Here is a 20,454-nt window from a genome sequence, read left to right as displayed (position 1 = left end):
TTTTATGCAAATGAAAAGAAAGTGACATTTAAGCAAAATTGGGTAATATGTCAAGTTGACTCCATAATGTCACTACCGCCCATGTTGAAAATAAAACTTCATGTCAAATATTCTAGATTTATAAGTAAATTCAATATTTATGTTATTACTCTTAATCAATGAAATGCATATTTTGTGTGTGCATAGTGTTTTCTTATATTAATTTGCTATAATTAATTGGTGGTTAGTGAGCATTAGATCTTATTTCATCTTGTTTATTGATTAAGTAAAAAAGTAATTATAAAAATTCAATCCTCCACATGCTAAAAAGATAACTTAAAATGTCCCTTATAAAACTTGGATCGTAAAATAACACCTACTTGATTTCTTTAAAAGAAAAACAAAATTAGCAGAGACATTGGGAGCCTCCTAAATCCACGCATGAAGTTTGCTGTTACATGCAGTTGCTGCTGAATATGTCTGTCTCACTTTGCCTTGGTGGGTAGATGAGTAAGTCATCAGTTTTAAAGAGCCCTTTCATCTCTAAGTCGTATGATGACTTCGCAGAAAAATTGCCCATTGTTTGAATAATACCATTTCCGTTTGTGACCAAACAATCTTCAGTATCCATCACCAAAAATTTAGCATCTATTAATGGTGGAATCCAACTTATGCCATCAGGTATCCTACTTTACCATTCTTTGTCCAAATTCAAACACCGGTCCGGAAGCAAACCTTAAACATCCAAGGCCTAGGAATATAGTCATCTTCGAAGATTTTAGTGGTACCCATCTCCAAGAAATTGGACCTCTCCAACCTTCCTTGTCCTGATCAAATTATACCCTCCACTTTTTGTCTATCTCTAACCCCTACTAATAAACTTTCATTGCCTCCTTTTGATTATGGAGTCCTTCATCCTACATAAATTAGCATGAGAAACTTCTGCGTTCGTGTCTCCATTTATCTCTTTTAAGAGCAACAAATCAAGAGTGCCTTCGATCCCCTTTTCTCTAACTCTTTCAGTGAAAAAGAATTAGAAAACAAACACATTCTTGTGAAGTTTCCATATATGCGACATATTAATTGGTTCAAAATTAATCATTTTATTCGTAAATATTTTTCCTCAAATGACTCTTACCTTATTGCAGCACAATCTCGTTTTCCTTATCACCTGTAAGGATCAGACTCTTCTCTTTGACCCTTGTTCTTCGATCCCCTCTAACCACAAAAAATATGGACTAGCTAAACGCTAGACGAGAGACCCTTGAAACTCAAGACTAAAAGAAATCCTACTAAACCCTAATTTCGCAAGAAAAACCAAATTAAGAGAGGAGACTACGTAATCTATAGAGAGAACATTTTTAAAAGTTTATGCAGAAAACTAACCTTAAAAATATTTTTAATGTATTGTTTATATATGTCAAATTTTTTATTTTAAACAATCGTGTTATAAAATAATACTTTAATATATTCTTTATTCTTTAAATAGAAAGTAGAGAGTCATTTACTCTCTGTGTATGGAGAACTAAACTTTAGTCTCTACTCTATATTTAATAAATATAATATAAATTTTATACATTTCATTTAATTACTATTTATAATTAATATTTTTATATTGTTAAAAATTAAAAAATAAATAATTAAAACTATTGATATTTATGAAAATAAAAATAAAATATAAAATATAAAAAAATTATTAGATTTAAATAAAATATTTTATTTTTATATATAAATATCTTTTAAGATATTATTTATTATAAAAATTATACTCTTTAAAATAAAAACTACAATTAGAAAAGTATTTATAGAAATAAACCATATTTTATTATCAGCTTAATAAAGATATGTGTAATTAAGGAGGTCTGATATTTATAGAGAAGTGGGTTATTGTAGCACCTCATAAAACAGAAAAAAATATATTAGTCTCATATTGTTATAGTCAAATTCAGCTCAAAGTATGTTCAATTTCATTTGACATTACATTTTAGGGTGCTGTAATTATTTTCTTAAAAAAATATTAGAATTTTATAATTAGATCAAATTTATACCAAATAATTATATATATGAAATCTTCATATAACCTTTGCTCAAATTTTATAATTATTCAATATTGAATAAAATATATAAATAATTTTTTTAAAGGAAATATATAAAGAATTAAAAAGCTTAATATTTCCCAACATTAATAAGTTGTCCAATTATTTAAAAACAGAAACTCCAAAAATCAAAGCCCCAAGAATTGCAAGAAAAATAAAACTTTTGCTTTCAACTCCAAAACTTCAAATGCCTTCCTCTTCGATTCCGTGCATCTCTCTCTTCCCAAATTTCGTTATCACGTACAGAATTCCCTTCACTCTCGTATACTTGTTCTTCATTTTTTTCCTAATTTCTATAATCAGGATTCTTTTGTTTTCTGTTTCGAAGTTCAATACATCCTTCTTTTCGATCCTTCTGTATGAACCTATCAATCAGAAAAGGAGAGAAAAAGGGCATCTTTTTCTATCAATCTTTACAATTTACCTTCGCTTTCTTTTTCATGGCGGGAACTTTGATATTGGCGGGAAGTTATTGACTAAAATAATCAAGCCTGAGACTTTTATGCATTTGAATTTTTGGTTTTGCTATATATAAAAGTATATAAAGAAAAATGCTTTTTGATTGTTTTCTTGATTCAATGGCGAATCCATCTGATACCCATCATCAAGAAGAAGGCAATCATGCTTCTCCATCTTCTTTAAATGGTGCAAGTAATCCAACTAATTCTGGGCCTGAAATCTCTGCTACAAACTTGAAACATAACCCTGGTATCTCTACAGGTTGGACCTTGGAAGATCAAGCAATTCTTGAAGGTGGTTTAATTCTGGTTACTTTTCTAGATATTGGGTCAATGATGTTGATCATTTGACTGTATAGTTGATTGTATTGAATTGGATTCTTTGAATATTTTCTGATTTTTTATTTATTGCTTAGTTTGACATTATTGTTTGAAACTCGAGTTATGAATTGATTCTTGATGATTTAGCTTATAGAAATAGAGTTTGTAATAACGGTCAATTGTGCCATTTCTACAACATACGGAATATCTAACGATGCCATTTTATGAATCAAAGCCCTCACCAATGACTTCCTTCTTCAAACATTTCTTTGTTCAAAAGCTCACTGCACTCTCATAGCTATGTGCGCGAATTGACAAGATAGATTCTTACCAAACAGGTTCCTTAAATTCAAATCTCAGACTTTGCTATCTTTTGTCTAATCCTGATTTTGAATTTTGGATATGTTTCCTTTGTTAATCAATTTATAATCATATAAAGGATAATCTAGACTTTTGTTGTATGTTTTGTTTCTATTTCAACAGAAAGAAGCTTGTCTCCTCTACCATTGTTAATAACTGTAAATATAACCCCATGCCTACAGTACTCCTTGGTTTATTTGGCCGATAAAAAGAGAATCTTTGCCCAATTATTTTTTTTCAGCTAACCAAGTATAATCAGGGTTCTCCATGCTTAGTTTCAATGTCCAAGAAAATTTAGCCAAAAAATGAATGCAAGTTTGATATATTCTGTTATTTATTCCTTCTTTGGAAGATCCTTTGACTTGACGAATTTCACCCTTCCATTCCACCATGATCTTTAAGCTGAGTATTTGAAGCTTTTTGGGTTTTATTAATTTTTCTCATTATTATAAATTAGAACGAATCACTCAAGATATCGAGCATTGCTGTTTACATATTGGTTAACTGTTCTAGTAAGTTGCACCTGTGTTGGTTGTTGGTAAAAGAATTTAATTTCTGTTAAACCAGTCCTACCATGTTATTAATTTATGTAAATGCTGTGAATTTGTGATTTTTCTATTCCATACAGGTTTGCCTGCAGAATTGAGCGTAATACGTTCTCCAAAAATAGCAGTGCAGCTGCAAAATAAGGCTGCTTGCAATGTTGCAATGCGCTGCAGATGGATGGCTGTAAGTTCTCTTATTCTTGTATATGGCTACCCACTCTGATCCTATTTGAAGTTATTACTTTTGAGATTCAGATTTTTATAGATTCTTGAAACCTGCTAATTTCAGTAGTCCAATGACCAAATAACTTTTTGGAAGATGCCATATCTTGATTCATTTAAGCTAATGAAATTACTGAATTCTTTTCCATCATTTAGTGGTTCCCCTTTGCTAGTGTTACTTCAGAAAATATTGATGTTTACTGACCATTGTTAGATATGAATATATATGATGTTTCATGTCAACACCTACTAAATATTCATTTCTTTCCAGAAAAAGGAATATAGCAAGAGGAGAAAGGAAAAGCTAGCAAGGAAAAACAAAGATAAAAAGGTACCATTTGCTGTCTTTTTGCGATGTATGTTTTATGTTAAGACTTTGTATGAACAGTTAGTTTAATTATTAATGCACTTTATGGCCATAAATTTCAAGAATCATTTGAAGAGTTAAAATTGTTCTCCCTAACACATATTTTACACAATAAGGCAGGGTATCATATAGGTCCTTATGTGGTTAAAGATAAGTTTCAGCTATATTCTACCTGTATTTCATCATGATAAGGACATAAGATGAACTAGGGTTTGCGCGTGACAGTAGCATTTCTTCATGTGTTGCTTACTGTTTTTTTCTTGCTGCCCTTTATGACTTCTTCAATTGATTTAGTACACTAGAATGTCTAACTAGGATTTCCTACAATTTGTTTGATTTTATCAGTGGAGTATTTTATTGACATATGCAACAGCACATTGACAAAATTTCTATTTGATGTTGCTATATTGTAAAAATTTCCTGTAAAATAGAGTGAAAAGTCACAAGTTTAAGTCGGTTTTGTATCACTTTTTGAAATTTTATTATCTTTATTCATAGAGACCATAATTGAAATTTCATTTTTTTAAACTGCCAATCATAATCTTTTGCTATTTTTGCTCACATGTATCGCAATCTGGAATTCCTGAAGGAATGCTGGGGTTTTATTTAAACTTGGAATTGATTAAAAGGATAGCCCGATTTATATTCAATAATTGCTGCTTATGTTAACTTATTTCTGTAGTTTCATTTTTGGTTGGCAACTCGATGGTCCGGCATCACAAGTCGGGATGTCAATTGCTGAAGCCAAGATATTGCACATAGGTTCTTAAAATTCAGCATTGGGCTAATACTGGGATAATTTCAAACTTCAGGCAGCTCTGTGCTATGTACCAGATACAATTTTATGATATCACATTGAGAAGAACGCATGCCATACTTATGTACATGATAGTTAATATTTGTAGAGATAAAAATTTGTAAGATATACATATAAGTGTTTACACACTTAAATTTGTACTTAATTATGTTTCCTTTTTTATGCAGCTTCTTTTAGTAGCATTATTATGTGCTTCCTGAAACGTTAAACAAAGGGGAAACTGAGGCTTCCACTTGGAAAACTTTGATAGCTTCTGGTGCAACTAATTTTTATTGTGGGGTCACCTGCGATTCCAAAACAATTAGCGGTCAATAGTTTCATATGGAAGACCTTTTATGACACATAATAATTCGTGGCATCATTGGATACAGGATAGACAATACGTGTTGACAGAATCTGTTATTTAAATGGTAATTGTGGTTTCTCGGGTCAGTATCTTCTCAGAAAATATCTTCTACCTTCGTTTAATTAGGCGAGAGTTACTGATCCTTCAGTGAGGGCATCTCACTTCATGGCCAGACCTAATGTTCATCCATATGCTACTTCAGTGATTTCTATGGAGAATGACGATGGCATGTTTGGTAAGGCTCTGTACTGTACTCCTGAACAAACAATTTCATGTTTCTGGATAGTTTTGGAGGAACACATCCGTGTTCTTTCATTATTTATTCTTTAAATAAATGTTTATCTGCTTATTAATATTGGTGTAATTTGGCAGCTTTTGGTCAAGTGTTCTCTACAAAGAGAAGCACTAAAAGCTTAGCAGCTGCATAACTTCAGCATTGTGAATTAAAGATCTGAAATTAAATTGAATTGTTGTATTTTAACAGGTGTTGAAAATCTAGAATTGGAAAAAGATAGTTGTTTAGTTACATTACTTGTTATTATGACTTTTTTCCCAGAATCATTAATCGTTCTGGATAATGGAAGTGGTGATGTAATGCTGGTTCATGCTAATGTACTTCTGGTGATAGTAGCATAAAAACTATAGTGGTGTTAGTTGGACTAAGATCGTTGTTAAATTTAAATAAATACTCTTAAAGGTGCTTTAAATGAATCCTTTTTTTAAAAAAAAAATTAATGGATAAAGCTATCAACAGCATGTAACTCTTATTGTAAATCAAATTTCCTAACTAAATGAGTTTTTCTTATTACATATCTTTTCCTTTTAATTGTTTTATCTATACTTGTGAACTAATATCACATTCTGAATTCCAGAATTAGGTAATTGGAAGCACATTTATGATATGCATTGATGTCAGTTATTGTAATGTGAATTATGCTTACTTTTGCCCTGGATTTCTGGTATGCTTGTGCCATCCACCTGTACTTTTAGAATTCTTCGTCCTTCAGGCTGCACGTGATTGTTTGATTTAATCTTCATTTTACAAATGTTAGTCCAGCTAGTCTATCATTCATTTATAAAGTCATACTGAATTGCTAATTTCTTATTTGATGGCCAAGAATTAAACTTTTGCTCTAACTCTTGAGAAGTGCTTCCTACCCTCTTTTTTGAATTTAAACATGCTATCACTCAACCCAGCTAAATCCCATGGTTTTGCTTCTCTACGGGGATCTTTCTAGTTTATGCTCTGCTCAGAGTCAAAGGTTCCTTTCAGTTTGATGATATGACATTAGTGCAGTATAAATCACACCCATCTGTTTGTTGAGTATGGCAGCCAATTTATTCAGGTGAAATTAATGATGCACTTTTTTTTGTTTCCTTTTAACTTGAGTGGACATAAATAGAAAACTGTTAAGGGGGAAGCTTTTAACTAGCATTAGTTTTTAATTTCTTTGAAATACATATCATAAATGTACTACAGACGTTTCTGAATTATTTTTCTGTACTGAACTTACTTTCAGATCCTTATAAGCAGTTTCAGTTAAATGGTGTATAATGAAAATGCCGAAGACATTTTAAGATCAATTTCTGTTTGTAACTCTAAATAAGTTGATGAGGGGAAATATTTGTATTAAATTCTCAAATCATGTTGAGCAATTTATATTAATTTGTATTTAGGAGGATGTAACTCATGAATGCCACGTCATGACTGGCACTTGAGATGAGAATGAATTTTTTATGCTGGCGAATTGTCAAAATCCAGAATTTTAAGAACACTTTTTCTGGGCCAAGTTTAGTGCAAGGATAGAAACTTTTTGGATATTTATGTGCTTGTAAGAGCAGATTGACAAACATTGGGATGGCGATTATCTTACTGTATATCATCTCTTTTGCATAGGAGGCTATTTCATTGGTAGCACATGAAGACTTGATCATTTGGCCCTCTTTTCCCCTTCTCCAGTTTTGTGAATATCATTATTTCTTATGATTTTGCTTTACTGCTATACTGATAAGCTGCAGTTTTCTGCTTACTAGGCATTGGTGGAGTTACAGGGGAGCTTCTTGATCAAAATGCAAAGGCCTTGAATCACATATCTGCTAATCTCTCTACTATGCAGGTGATACTTGTGACATTATCTTAAATTTTGCACTTTGAATTTAATTTGAGATGCATCATCGCAAAATGTTACAATTTTGGCTTGCCACTTTATTGGCTTCCTTGGAAGATTATGATGCATCTTTTATACATAGTTGAGGGCTTTGTAACCATTAATATCCTTTATGACCTGATGATTATGAAGTCTTTTTGCCTAAAAGAGAAGCTTCATGTTAAAGGCTACTCACAATAGAAAGCCCACTCTTAACCATCACAAAGCACTAACATATATATAGAATATTGTTGTTTTAGTAGAAAATTAATAGTCATGTTTACTGGATGCAAAACTGACTGGTTGACCAAGCCAAGAGATCATAGATGTAGCCTGTCTTTCTGCACAAGATTCCTACGCTGATTATCTATTTCTTTAGCCTTGCTTTTAAAGTTGTCCCTTAATGATGTTATGCATGCTTCTGACATCTTACTTTCTATGATATTGGATTTATCCGTTCAATACAAAAATTTCCATTAATACTGTGATATGTAAATGTCCATGCCCTTGAAATGGTGGAGTGAACACAATAAGAACCATTTCTATCAACTACTTGTCGTGGTGCTGCTAAAAGTGGGTACAATAAGAACCATTTCTATTATTTATTGTCTCACTGTAGCTGAAAGCCTCTCCTGCTGTACTGATATTCTAAAAGAATGCTATTTTTTCTTTTGATCCTGCTTCACGCATGCCATGTAGCTGTCAGACTGAGTCTTGTTCTATCCTTTTCCTTTCAGCTACAGGAGAACATCGGTCTCCTCTGTCAAACTCGTGACAACATTCTGAAGATTATGAATGAGTATGTTGCACCTAGTGCCTTCAATTGTTTAAGCAACTCTATGTCTGCTTAATTTGTTTTGGCTTGTCCCTCTGATCTCTCACCAGTTCTGTGCATGCATCAGGTTTTCTGTACCTTTGAGTGTGCATTTATTTATCTGCTTCTCATCAACCACTTTATACGATGCATATATTTATTTAGGCTTGCAAAGCCTCTTGCACTTAACAAATATTCATTTTAATGAATAACCAAAGCTACTCTTTTTTAATCCTGCGGGCCAAAGCCTGCCTTAAATGGACTTCAAATATGCTGATTTCTTCTATTTCTAATTCCGAGTTTTTGTATCTTGCATTCTATACTAAAGAAGCTTCTGCTCGATAGAAGACCTGCATGATTTTACATAGTCCAATTAACACCAGTGGATTTATTATTTTGAACTTTCAAGAGAACATGTCAGTAGGACATTTGAAAACTTGTGCACCTTTCAAGCTGTGCTGAGAGGCCTGCAATTCACCATCTTAACAGGAAACAAATTGAATTAACAAAAAAAATAAGTGATTTGAGCCTAGTGGGTTGCTGCTGAATAAGCTGATCACTTCAGCAATTGTTGCACTCTGCTCTTTTGTTTGTGCTTTATATAGTGACCCTGAAAGCAGGTTGGAATTGCTTTTATCTAGTGACCTTCAAAACAAGTTGGAATTTAGGAAGTTTGGATCTTGATTCGAGATTTGATTAAAAGTCACCTGTTTCAATTTTATTTGCAGGATGAAGGACATGCCAGAACTAATGAAACGGTTGCCACCGCTTCCAGTGAAGTTGAACGAAGAGCTGGCTAACGCCATCTTGCCCCGCCCGAATCTTCCCATGAAATGATCAACTCTCCTGTCCTTTCAGTTGGCATCACCAGCAACATAAAATGGTTCTCAGTGGCATCATGATGCGTTGGAAGTGTCCTTTCAGTTTTTCTTTGTTTTGTTTCCCCGGAAATAGTCCGGAGAGACAGTTGATGTAGTAGCAAAATCACTTGGTCTTTCTGTAGCAGTTAGGGAATGTTAAGTAATACATGGTGCTTTAATTTTTGTTTGCTTTACAAATTTTATTCCCCTCTGTTTCTCCTGCTCTTTCTCTGTTCATCAGTTACTTCTGATTTGTGAAGTGGCATGTGAAATAAAGTTGGCCTAGTTAACTGTTTTGATTCGTGAGCTGCCTTGAGACTGCAAGGAAGGGGGCTTGTTAAGGTTTTAACTCTCTGTTGAATCTGAACCGGTAATGCAGATCGGCTCAGCCTTTAGAAATAAATATTAATGTAGTTATTTTTTTATATTATCGATAATTATAATTATATAAGTTAGTGGTTTTATATATTTGCAGTAGCATTCTAATAAACAAATGTTAGTGGATTATTAACTTCCATAAAGCATATTGTTTATAAACAAATGTTATAAACAACATAAATTAAAGATATTAAATTGAATTGACTTTAATTTCACTTAGTAAGAATTAATAGCACTAAAGAACAGTAAGGGTTTTTGCTTTCCTAATTGACCAACTGGGTTGACTGATTTCGGGTTGCATTACAATGAGCGGTCTGAGACAGGTTTTATTCAAGAAACCGAAAATTGGCTCTAATGGGTCAAATAGGTAAGTCGAGCCAACTTGTTACATAAGACTTAAGAGAACATCCAAATTTGACTCGTGCTAATCAAGCAGAGTTAGAGCTCGAGTTAACCGAGTAGTCTGACAAGCCAAATTCGACCGTTATAATAATCGACTTAACTGTTTGCAAGCATAATCAGACATTTATTATTTTACTATTATACTTTTTATATAATAATTGAAAAAATAAAGTTTTAATTATATTTAAATTTATATTAATTTACTATTAAAAAAATAATTTTATTTATATTTAAATTTATATTCATTTACTATTTTATCCATTTTATAGAATGATATAATTGAGTTAGTGAAATTAAATATATTTTATATTTAGAAACTATAAAATCTATTATTTAACTTTGAGTGATTTAAAATATAGTTTATATTTATTCGAACAAGTTTGTTTTATTATGGATGAGAGGAATGCTAAGCACTCTCTTTATTATTATTTTTTTTATTTTTTTTCATAAATAAGTCACGTGTCATATTCTAAGATTAATATAATTATATTAAATAATACAAATAATAATGGCATTTTTATAATACTCTTAAAACATTAGAATTTTCTTATTATATTCTACCATGCTAACTTATATTATTATAATCTAATTCTCGTTTTTATTTCAGCACCTTATTGATTTTTAAATAGATTGATAATTAAAAAATATTATATTTGATTAATAATGGAATTATTATTATTATTTTTTCATTTTTTAATAAAAAAAATATAGTCATAAATTATAATAAAAATATATATTGCCGTTAAAATTTTTTATAATACTTTTACAGCTGTAGGATCTTTTTATTTTGAACACAATGAAATATTGTTAATTTATTAGTATGATTATTTTCTAAAAAAAAGTATTTGTAATAACGAGTTTATTATTTATGTGAATTAGGAATATTCTAAGTTGGAATGTTTTATCATTACTCATTAATTACTAGTAACGAGTTTATTATTTTCAAAATAAATAATTTAGCTACTTTGATATAGTACATCTAAATAATACATAATTTAAGTATTATACACTTAAATAATATTCTTTAATTTTATAATAATAATATTATATATATATATATATATATATATATATATATATATATATATATATATATATGACTCATTGAATCATTGGGTACATATAAAGTAGCTAAATAATCTCTAACTATTATGCATTGAATGATTCATTGAGTCCAAGAAATCAAATAGAATATTTAGAGAAAAAGGATTTGCATTAGGCATTCTTCTAGACGTTCGTTAAACTAGTGCGGCTTGGAATCTCATATTATTGGCTGTGAGAAATAAGAGCACAGCTTGTTTTCACATTGAATCTTTACAATTTTCCACTGCTATTTCATTGGCTATTGACCATAGCTAGTCAACTCTTCTTAATTTTTATTCTAAAACCACAAAGGATCAGTCTCTCCTATATTCATACAAATTTATATGCATCTATTTTTTTTATCTCATTCTTATAAAAAGTAATTTCTCCAAAATTAAATTTATTTAAGATAAGTAAGTATGTATTTAGAATAAATGATGATGTATTCTTTTCTTAAATAAAGATATGCGGTTAGAAATCATGATAAAAATATATATCTTGCTATTAAAAAATCTAAACTCTCAAGAGTTTAATCATTTTTATTTTGATCATCCATTATTATCGCGTTGTTTATTTTTAATAATATACATTTAGAGCTTCACTATTCGAAATATTGTTATTTGACCGTCAAATAATCTTATCAGATTAATGATTTCTTAAACCGCAATTCAATTATTAAATAATAAAATTAAAAGTTGTTAAATTCTAACTCATGTTATCAAATATAAAAAAAATATAATAATAATAACTAATCGAAATAAAAATAACTAAATATTTGAGAATCGAAAATCTTTAATAATAAAATATCTTTTTTTGTCACAATTTATAGTTACATATTTTTTATTGTCTGAAAAGATATATTTATTAAAAGTTTCAAAATAGTGAAACAACATACTTTTTATTTTACTTTATTCCTTTTATTTACTACTTCGCATTATTTCTTAAATCACCTTAACAATTAAATTTGAAAACATCCTTTTTATTTTATTCTTAATAATACTCATAATTGGCAGTACTAAAATTTAGAAAGAAATACATAAAACAAAAAAATTCTTTTCTAAAACAATAATCTACCTAAATTAAAATCTACCTCTATCTCTTATATATAATTAATAGCTTAATTTCTTGTGGATTTAATTTATTATGCAGGATTCAATATAATAATATAAGAAATTAATAATACCGCATTTTCTTATAATCACTCATTTTTTTGTGCTACTTTCGTCATATGTATATTTTTTATATGTAAAGTAATTAAATTAAAATTAAATAAATTAATTAAATTAAATTATAATTTTATAATTAAAATAAAATTAATTATAAAATTTAGTGACGAGTTATTTATTAGAAATATATATATGAGGAGATAATTAACTGAAAATTTTAATTGTTTGTTACCTCCATTATGTGGCTATAATACCATCTGTCTCCAGCCAACACTGGTCTTATCTAAAGGCTAAAAATAAAATAAAGCTTGTAAAAGAGAAACTATAGTGTTCTGATTTTATATTTAATAGGCTCCACTACGTATCTTATGAATTAGACCCGTTCAAATTTAAAAGATTCACATAGAAAGTTCTAGAAAGGGCTACGAAAGGGGTGTCCACTTATATTATCTCTCTCTCTAAGAAAATGCTCACACTAAAAATGTTAGTTAGTATATATAATTGAATAATATATTTAAATAAATTTAAGTTAAAATTGTATTTAAGAAAATTAATATAAAAAATCTGATTAATTAAAGAGTTCAATATAACATAAATTCAGAAAAAAGGCTTAATAAAATAAAGTAATAAATTCATAGAGAGATTTATTGGTTTTTTAATTCGCAATAATCAATTGCATGTGATTTTATTATTATTTGGACATTGTAATTTTTTAAGGTATTAAAATATTATTAAAAAAAATTACATAATCTCTTGCGTGAAAAATTAAACTATATGATTAAATATTGTACTTTTTGTTGATTCAAAAGATTGCATTGAAATTCAAGAGTATTGTCGAAAAGATAAAGTGTTTATTCCAAACATATCATATCATACCCATCAATTTTTTGTTAATTTCAGATAAAAGAGCATGAAAAGAAAAAAAAAAAAGAAGAAGATATGATTCTTGTTTTTAATTCTTTTTCAGATATCTGCTTTCATCATCAATGGAGCTAAGCAAATGAGTCATCCATTTTACACATGTAAATGACAAAAAAGTACTTAAAATTTTGTCCACAAAACTAATCACAAGTGGGCACATCTAGATGCCCAACAAGCTTATGTACATAGTTCAACCAAAAAGAATAAGAAAGAGAAAAGAAACACCTTTTTTTTTTTTGTACTATTTTTATTAATGAACAATGATAGAATAGGGATAAAATATTGGGTCAAATGTAAGGTTCTTTCAGAGACTAAACCCACCCTAATAAAGTTCTTTCACAGGCTAACTCTACCTTAAAAATTTAATAAAAAGTTTAAAATAACATAAATTCAGTTAATATTCTAAAATAATCATCATCTCATTTAACCCTATGTTTGGAGAACAAAATGAAAGAGCAAACATTGCTCTTGTACATGTTTCATGCTAACTTTCTCATTTGGGTTTTATCCCTGCAAATTATTTCTATAGGACTCTTTCAGCCTCCTAACGAGAGAAAAAAGAAAAAACTTCCAAAAGAAATTAGCATATGCAACTCAATTTGGTAAATGTGGCGGAAGGCAAGTTAGCATCTGAAGACAGATGTGGTGGCGGTGGCGGCCCATTGGATGAATTGTCAATTTTCATCTGCCTTTTTCTTGATATAATCAAAGATCAACTGATAATGTTTTAGAAAGTGTTTTCTAAGGATTTGATATATTCTTCTCATTCACTTCAAGTTGGATTCCAAAACGTGCTCGAGAAGCAGCAAAAGACTCTTGAACTTTGATGCCCAAATAATTGAATTTGTTTTTTCTTTTTAAAGTTTTCTCAGACCTGATGCTAAAAGATATCAAAATTCAAAGATGCTACCTCAGAAACTGTTTTTCTATTCTTTCTTCTTCTTCTTCTTCTTTTTTCTTTTTGTTTTTGTTTTTTTTTTTTTTGCTAACCAGCTAGACAAGAAGTGAAGTTCTAATTTCAGGCTTGGTAATCTCTAACAACATTGAATTGATCTAGTCATCAATGATTAATCCTTGGTAGAAATCATTTCATAAGGAACATTGGAATTCAGTAATTCAACAACAGCAAACAACAAGTAACAACAAACAGAAAATACCCAAATTATACGATTTATTCTCCTCTTCAAATAAATAAACAACATATATTGTAATCCAAACTAAGCAGAAGAAAAGGAGGAAATGCCTGAAAAGCAACCATTACCATCAGTCATAGAAATAATACTAGGAATTCAAATATTCTAATTTCACAACAGAATCTTACATTACCCAATAAGTCAATAGAAAAATACAAAGTACCTAGCTTAGTTTACAAAATAGTTATGCAGCCAAATACAATATGTACAACCAACCAAAATCAAGACTCGGGAATCAAGACCCGTCTGAGTTATACCCAGTGGGAGTTGCTGGGCTTGAAACGTTGGAATCTCCATTTTCTTGGTGCTTTTTATCATTATTTGTTGCAATAACAGCTATAACGCTTTTGAAAATCTTGATCATGATCTGCCCTCTTTTTGGAGGAAGAGAAACAGTCTGTTCGTGCTTTCTGATTGACCTAGATGATGTGAATTCCATTTCTTTGGATTGGGCAGACAGGACTTTTCAATTTTGAGGACAAAAACGAGTAATCAAAAGAAACAGAGTTCAAGAAACAGAGCAAACAAAGAAAGAAAGATTGGTGCAAACAAAGAAAGAAGGAGAAGAAGTAAGAAAGGTTGATTCTTGAAGGAGGAAATGGAGATTTTGTAAGAGAAAGTGAAATTGATCGTTTTTTTTTTTTTTTTCCTGAGTGAAGAGGAGTGATTGCTGAAGTGAAGCGATTCAAGTGTTTATATAGAGGAATTGCCAAGTGGGCAAAAGTGTAGAGACACCAATTCAATTGCTTGCTTGCCAAGATTAACCGAGTCACTCGACTCTACAATCTTATAATAATAATAATAATAATAATAATAAAGATGATGATAGAAAGAGTGAGGTGGTCCTATTTATGTGCACAAGACAAGAGCACTGAAAATTAGATGGTCATGGTCCTATCCTAACAGAACAATATGAATCCAGCAGCAATCATAAAATATAGAATCTGAGTCAGTAGGGTATTGAGCAGGGATAGCACCCAAGTAGTACAAATTACTCCATATTATTTTTACAATTCTTCTCTCTCAAATCTAATTTCTTTTTCCTTTAGTTGGTGTTGTTGATGGAGGTGGCCGGGAGTTGCCTTTCTTCAGAGACAAAATATTATTAATTTTATCTAATTTAAATCTAGAATATTTGTTTTCAATAATTGACCCAAAAAAAAGAATCACATATTATTATGTTATCGGTTATCATTTTAAATAGATCCACTAGGAATAAAAAATCTTAATTATATTAGTGGTTTGGATTTAATTAGATCTTATTAGGGTATTACGTCCATTTTATTAGTGATGCATATGGTGCATGACCAACCCATTCACTTCGTTGGGTCAAGCCGCCTTTGGAACATAATGCCTCAAACACTGCCCCTGAAACGATCTTAACAAACACAAGCACTCAACAAATAAAGTAGACCTGCTTACTAATTAAATCATGAGTTTTATTTATTTTTTTAATAATTTTATCTAATTTTTTAAAATTTTAAAATAAATATCTATATTTTCAATTTATTTTTAAGAATATCTTTCAATAATAATTTTTGAAAAAGATAAAAAAGATGATGGATCGTTTTCATTTTAAAATATTCGATACAAATATACAAATACTAAATAAATAAACTAAGAAAAACTATCAAAATAGAAATAATATTTCAATTTTTTTTATTTTGTAGTAATTCTCGTAGTGATTTTAAGAAATTTTTTTGAATGAAATTATACAACATAATTTTTTTATTAATATTACTAATATTTTTATTTAATATCAATAGAAATTCGATAATACTTATTAAAAGAATAATAATTATGAATTATTAAAAATAGTTTGTCCTAAACTTAATAATATTTCATTAAAAATCTCACTATATACATTTACTATATATTTTACATCTAAATGGAACAAATATTTTTTTAATTCGTTATTTTTATGTTTGTAAATAGAATTGAATTGTCCCATCATTTTTCTCATTATAAAATGGAGCTGCTTTTACAAAACTCATTCTGCCATTACTAATATTTTTAGTTTAGCAAACTATTTTCTCAAATTTCAAAGCAGTCTATAAAAAATTAACTTGTCAAATTAAAAATATTATAATCCAATTTTTGTAGACACCTCTTTGATTTATAAGACGTTTGTATTGGTTATAAAAACAAAAACTAACCTATTTAAAAAAGTGAAGATTATCCCAATTATATTAGTAAAATACTTTAAAAATATTTTTTTTTATGATAACTCTAGGATTTGGTATTTAAGAATATTGGAACCTTTTCTATTTCCGTCCTTTTATTTTTTTGCTGATATAAGATCATTTATAAGATTTTGGCTGAACTTTGATAAATCAACCCTCTTATATCAATTATTAACAACAATTTCTTGTTCTAATTATTTTCTAAACTATGAGATTACTAAACTAATCAAATTCATTAATTTATTATAGCTTTGAAATTGATGGCAGTTATAAAATTCCCAATTGCAGAAACAGATAGAGCACAGAATATTGCAAGGAAATGTTTTAAGAAAAATATGTTGTCAGTGAACTGCATTAAATGATGGCAATAATTGAAACACAATATGTTATAGATTAATTGAATCAAGAAACTATAAATTTGATAAAGTAAATCCCTAGCTAGATAGACAAAAGTAGATGGTTTTGCTTTACATGGTACCCTAAAACAAAATTAATTAAAATCCCCAACCATACCATATTGGCAAGACAGACCAATAAAGGGTCGGTTTTAGCATTTAAGGATATACCTAACAGGAATAATTGTGGTGGAGGCAATGCTAAAAAAAAAAAAAAAAAAAAAAGGACCGGGTTTTTATTTATTTATTTATTTTTTGCCGTGGGTCCGAAAATCCCAAGCCATTTGGAAGTGGCGTTAGTGCTAGACCAAGCATTTTAAGGGCATAATAGATATAGTTATCAATTGAATATTTGTGTATTTCTAAAATGTGGCATTTTAATCTTCAAATTAATTCAAATAAAAAGCATCGTCCAAATTTATTTTCTGAATAGTTGTTAACTTTAATGTAACATTGAAGTTTTAATTAAAAAATAGATGTCATCTTTTTAGAATTTTAGATCATTCGTATTTGAATGTTACAATGAAATTTGGTTGTTAAAATGCAAAACAAAAAATAAATTGAGAAACTAAAATACTTATGTATAATATTTTTGTACAAAATGTTAACGCTAATTATTATTTTCAATGAATTGCTTAACTAAACTTTTCAAAATTGACCCAAATAGAGTTGTCCAATACTTAAAAAGAAGAAAAATAATGCAAAATTCACGTTCCATTTCAATTCCTGGAAGAGTTAAGCTATTTGGGGTAGAGTGGATTCTTTTTTTTATTGTTATTATTTTATATTGTTTTCATTTTTAGCACATAGAATATGAACAATCCTTATAATTTTCATGGAAAAACTTAAAATAAAGAAAAAGAAAAATGATATTATTAAACCCTTTTACTAATGGTCCTGAAAGTCAATGGCCGCCTTGCTGTTGAAAAGGATTCAATTCAAGGTCCCTTTCGTACCTGTGTGAACAGAAGGGTGGATGAGGAGCAAGGCAGCGGCGTTAGGCAGTGGTGTCATTTTCTGATCATAAGTCTACCTAAACAACTCCTTTTTCTCATCTAGATAAATATCGAATTAAATATTTTCAATAAATTAATTAAACCATTTATAATAAATTATTTTTTAAATAGTCAAATTAAATAAATACAGAAGAAAAAAAATTGAGTGGTCAAATTGAACGGTCTTAAGAATTTAATGTTAAGTGTTTGTAAATAAAAATGAATCAAATTGAATACCAATGCAAAGCTATGAGATTTTGAACCTTCTTCCTTTTCTAATCAACAACAACGTTTATAAAATCATTTTTTTTTCTCATATGGAGAAATTAAAAAAAAAATATTGTATAAAAATTAAAATATTAATTTAATATTTCTTTTTTAAATTACCAGAAAAAAAACTAACCCTCGTATTCATTAAACTTAGCCACGCCTTTTATATTCATTTAATTATTTATTGTAACAAAAGATATAATTTTAAATATTAATAAAACGTTATTTCTCATTCAAAAGCCGCTTCTTATTATACATCGTTTCTTTAATTCAATTTCTCTTTTTTATTATAAAAAGAAAGTTATTTGGCATACTTGCATGAATTAGATGTCCATAAAGCCTCCGTCATATTAGTTTTTTTTTTTTTTTTAGTTTCATCTACTTAACATGAAACCTTTGATTTATTTTATCCTTTACGGCCAACCGCATTTGGAAGAAAGAAAAAGAAAGTATTTAACTTAATTCATGTGACAAGTGTTATGACTAATGACAATGGAGCATATGGCAATAGATTGTTCTCTCGTCCTTTTTTCTTTATTTATTTATTTATTCTTTTTATGAATCTAGGTCGTAACAATTAGAGCTTGTTTTACTTTATATTAAATAAATTTTTATTTTTATAAAAAATATAAAAAATGATTACTCTTGTTTTTTAATTCACAACTTATTAGATCTCTTAAATAAAAGATATTTAAAATTTTATTTTTTAAAATTAGTAATATTTTTAATTTATTTGTGAAAACACAAATAGCAATTACAAATAAATCCTGTAATAACATAACCTTTTAAATTTACATGGTGATTATTCTACTTATATAAAAAAATTAATGTTTCTGTAATGCATCTTCCATTTAAATTGTGAACCAATATCCTGCTTTAAATTTTGATTTGAAGTCACAAATTCCGCAGCCTAGCACTATAATATGAGACGAAAGAAACTTTTTACAATTGTTCAACGAACCTGTCGAAGATTTTCATGGAATGAGAAGTGGCAAACTATTCGCACAATAAATGATAATACCAAAAAAATCACAATGACAAAATTAAAAAAAAATTAATTTAATTAAAATTTTTGAGATAATATATTATATTCTAATTATTTTAAATTATTAAATAATAATAAGGACTTTAATATTGTCTAAAACAAGACGGTGACGACACCAAGAAAAAGTGCATTAAACTTGACCTTTTCAATAGGAAAAAAAAAAGGGTAAGAAAGGTCTCCTTATCATCATCATAATTAACATTATAAGAGTAGGAGACTCTGTCAATCAAGTATCTTGTTGGGTAACTCCACACTAAAACGAAACCCACACAAAGGTCAATTTTATGAAGGCATTTGATTTTGATTGGCCTAAGCTAACTAGTCATGCCACATTTTAATTTTATGCATTTTGCCCATTTTCAGGATACATGCACAATTCTCATTTTTGCCAAAGACTACTTCCTAATCAAACTCCTCATATCTTTTCTTTTTCTTAAAGAAGATTTTACAAGCTAAGACCATCTTAGTGAATCATTTCTACTAAACTCTTAAATCAACTTTTCCTCATCCAAAAACTTCTTAAAGTTAAATCTTCTCTTCAATTTTGAAAGTAAAAGTAACACTTAAGGAGTCTTTATTAATAAACATATATCTTAATTTTATTAAAAAAGTAAAATAAGCCCATAATTATAATTTTATTTTATTAAAAAATATTGTTGGAATATGTATATAACAATAAGAAGTTGACTTAGTTATAACATTAATAAAAGTGAAATAAGAAATGTTGGTGAGATGCTCTTAAAGATTCTATTTCAATTTTATAAAGAATTTAAAATATAAAAAAGAGAAAAGTACATAATGTCCCTTTTCTTTTTATTTCTTTTTTCTTGGAAATCAAGACAACCTTTCCATTTAAAAATACCTAAGGATCAATTTAGAGAAAGATATAGAATGTTTGTCATTTATTCCAAATTACTTAAAAATGTACATCTAGATTCAAGATCTTGGGATATGCCTTACCTCTTTAGCAAACCAGATCAACTGATTCTTGTTTCTAAAAATGTTATCAAACCACCAATTAGAGAAAAGGTACAAATATGGGTTCTTTTTTACCCTATTTATCCTGATTTTTCTTGCTCAAATTCACAAAT

General features: G+C 28.9%; 2 protein-coding genes across 2 annotated transcripts; both read left to right on the top strand.

Annotated features, from left to right (window-relative positions):
* The first annotated feature begins 2,204 nt into the window (after positions 1 to 2,204).
* Positions 2,205 to 5,316, top strand: LOC125370970. The gene is made up of 4 exons (XM_048378460.1): positions 2,205 to 2,828; positions 3,843 to 3,943; positions 4,253 to 4,312; positions 5,031 to 5,316. Exons 1-4 carry the CDS (start codon positions 2,627 to 2,629, stop codon positions 5,088 to 5,090), a joined length of 423 nt encoding a protein of 140 aa, XP_048234417.1. The 5' UTR covers positions 2,205 to 2,626; the 3' UTR covers positions 5,091 to 5,316.
* Positions 5,317 to 5,382: 66 nt separating this feature from the next.
* On the top strand, positions 5,383 to 9,631 carry LOC8264032. Its single transcript, XM_015726020.2, has 4 exons — positions 5,383 to 5,746; positions 7,546 to 7,628; positions 8,396 to 8,457; positions 9,201 to 9,631. Exons 1-4 carry the CDS (start codon positions 5,677 to 5,679, stop codon positions 9,307 to 9,309), a joined length of 324 nt encoding a protein of 107 aa, XP_015581506.1. The 5' UTR covers positions 5,383 to 5,676; the 3' UTR covers positions 9,310 to 9,631.
* The last annotated feature ends 10,823 nt before the right edge of the window (positions 9,632 to 20,454 follow it).

Source organism: Ricinus communis, chromosome 8, assembly GCF_019578655.1.
Source record: "Ricinus communis isolate WT05 ecotype wild-type chromosome 8, ASM1957865v1, whole genome shotgun sequence".
NCBI lineage: Eukaryota > Viridiplantae > Streptophyta > Magnoliopsida > Malpighiales > Euphorbiaceae > Ricinus > Ricinus communis.
This window is presented reverse-complemented; position numbering and strand designations above follow the sequence as displayed.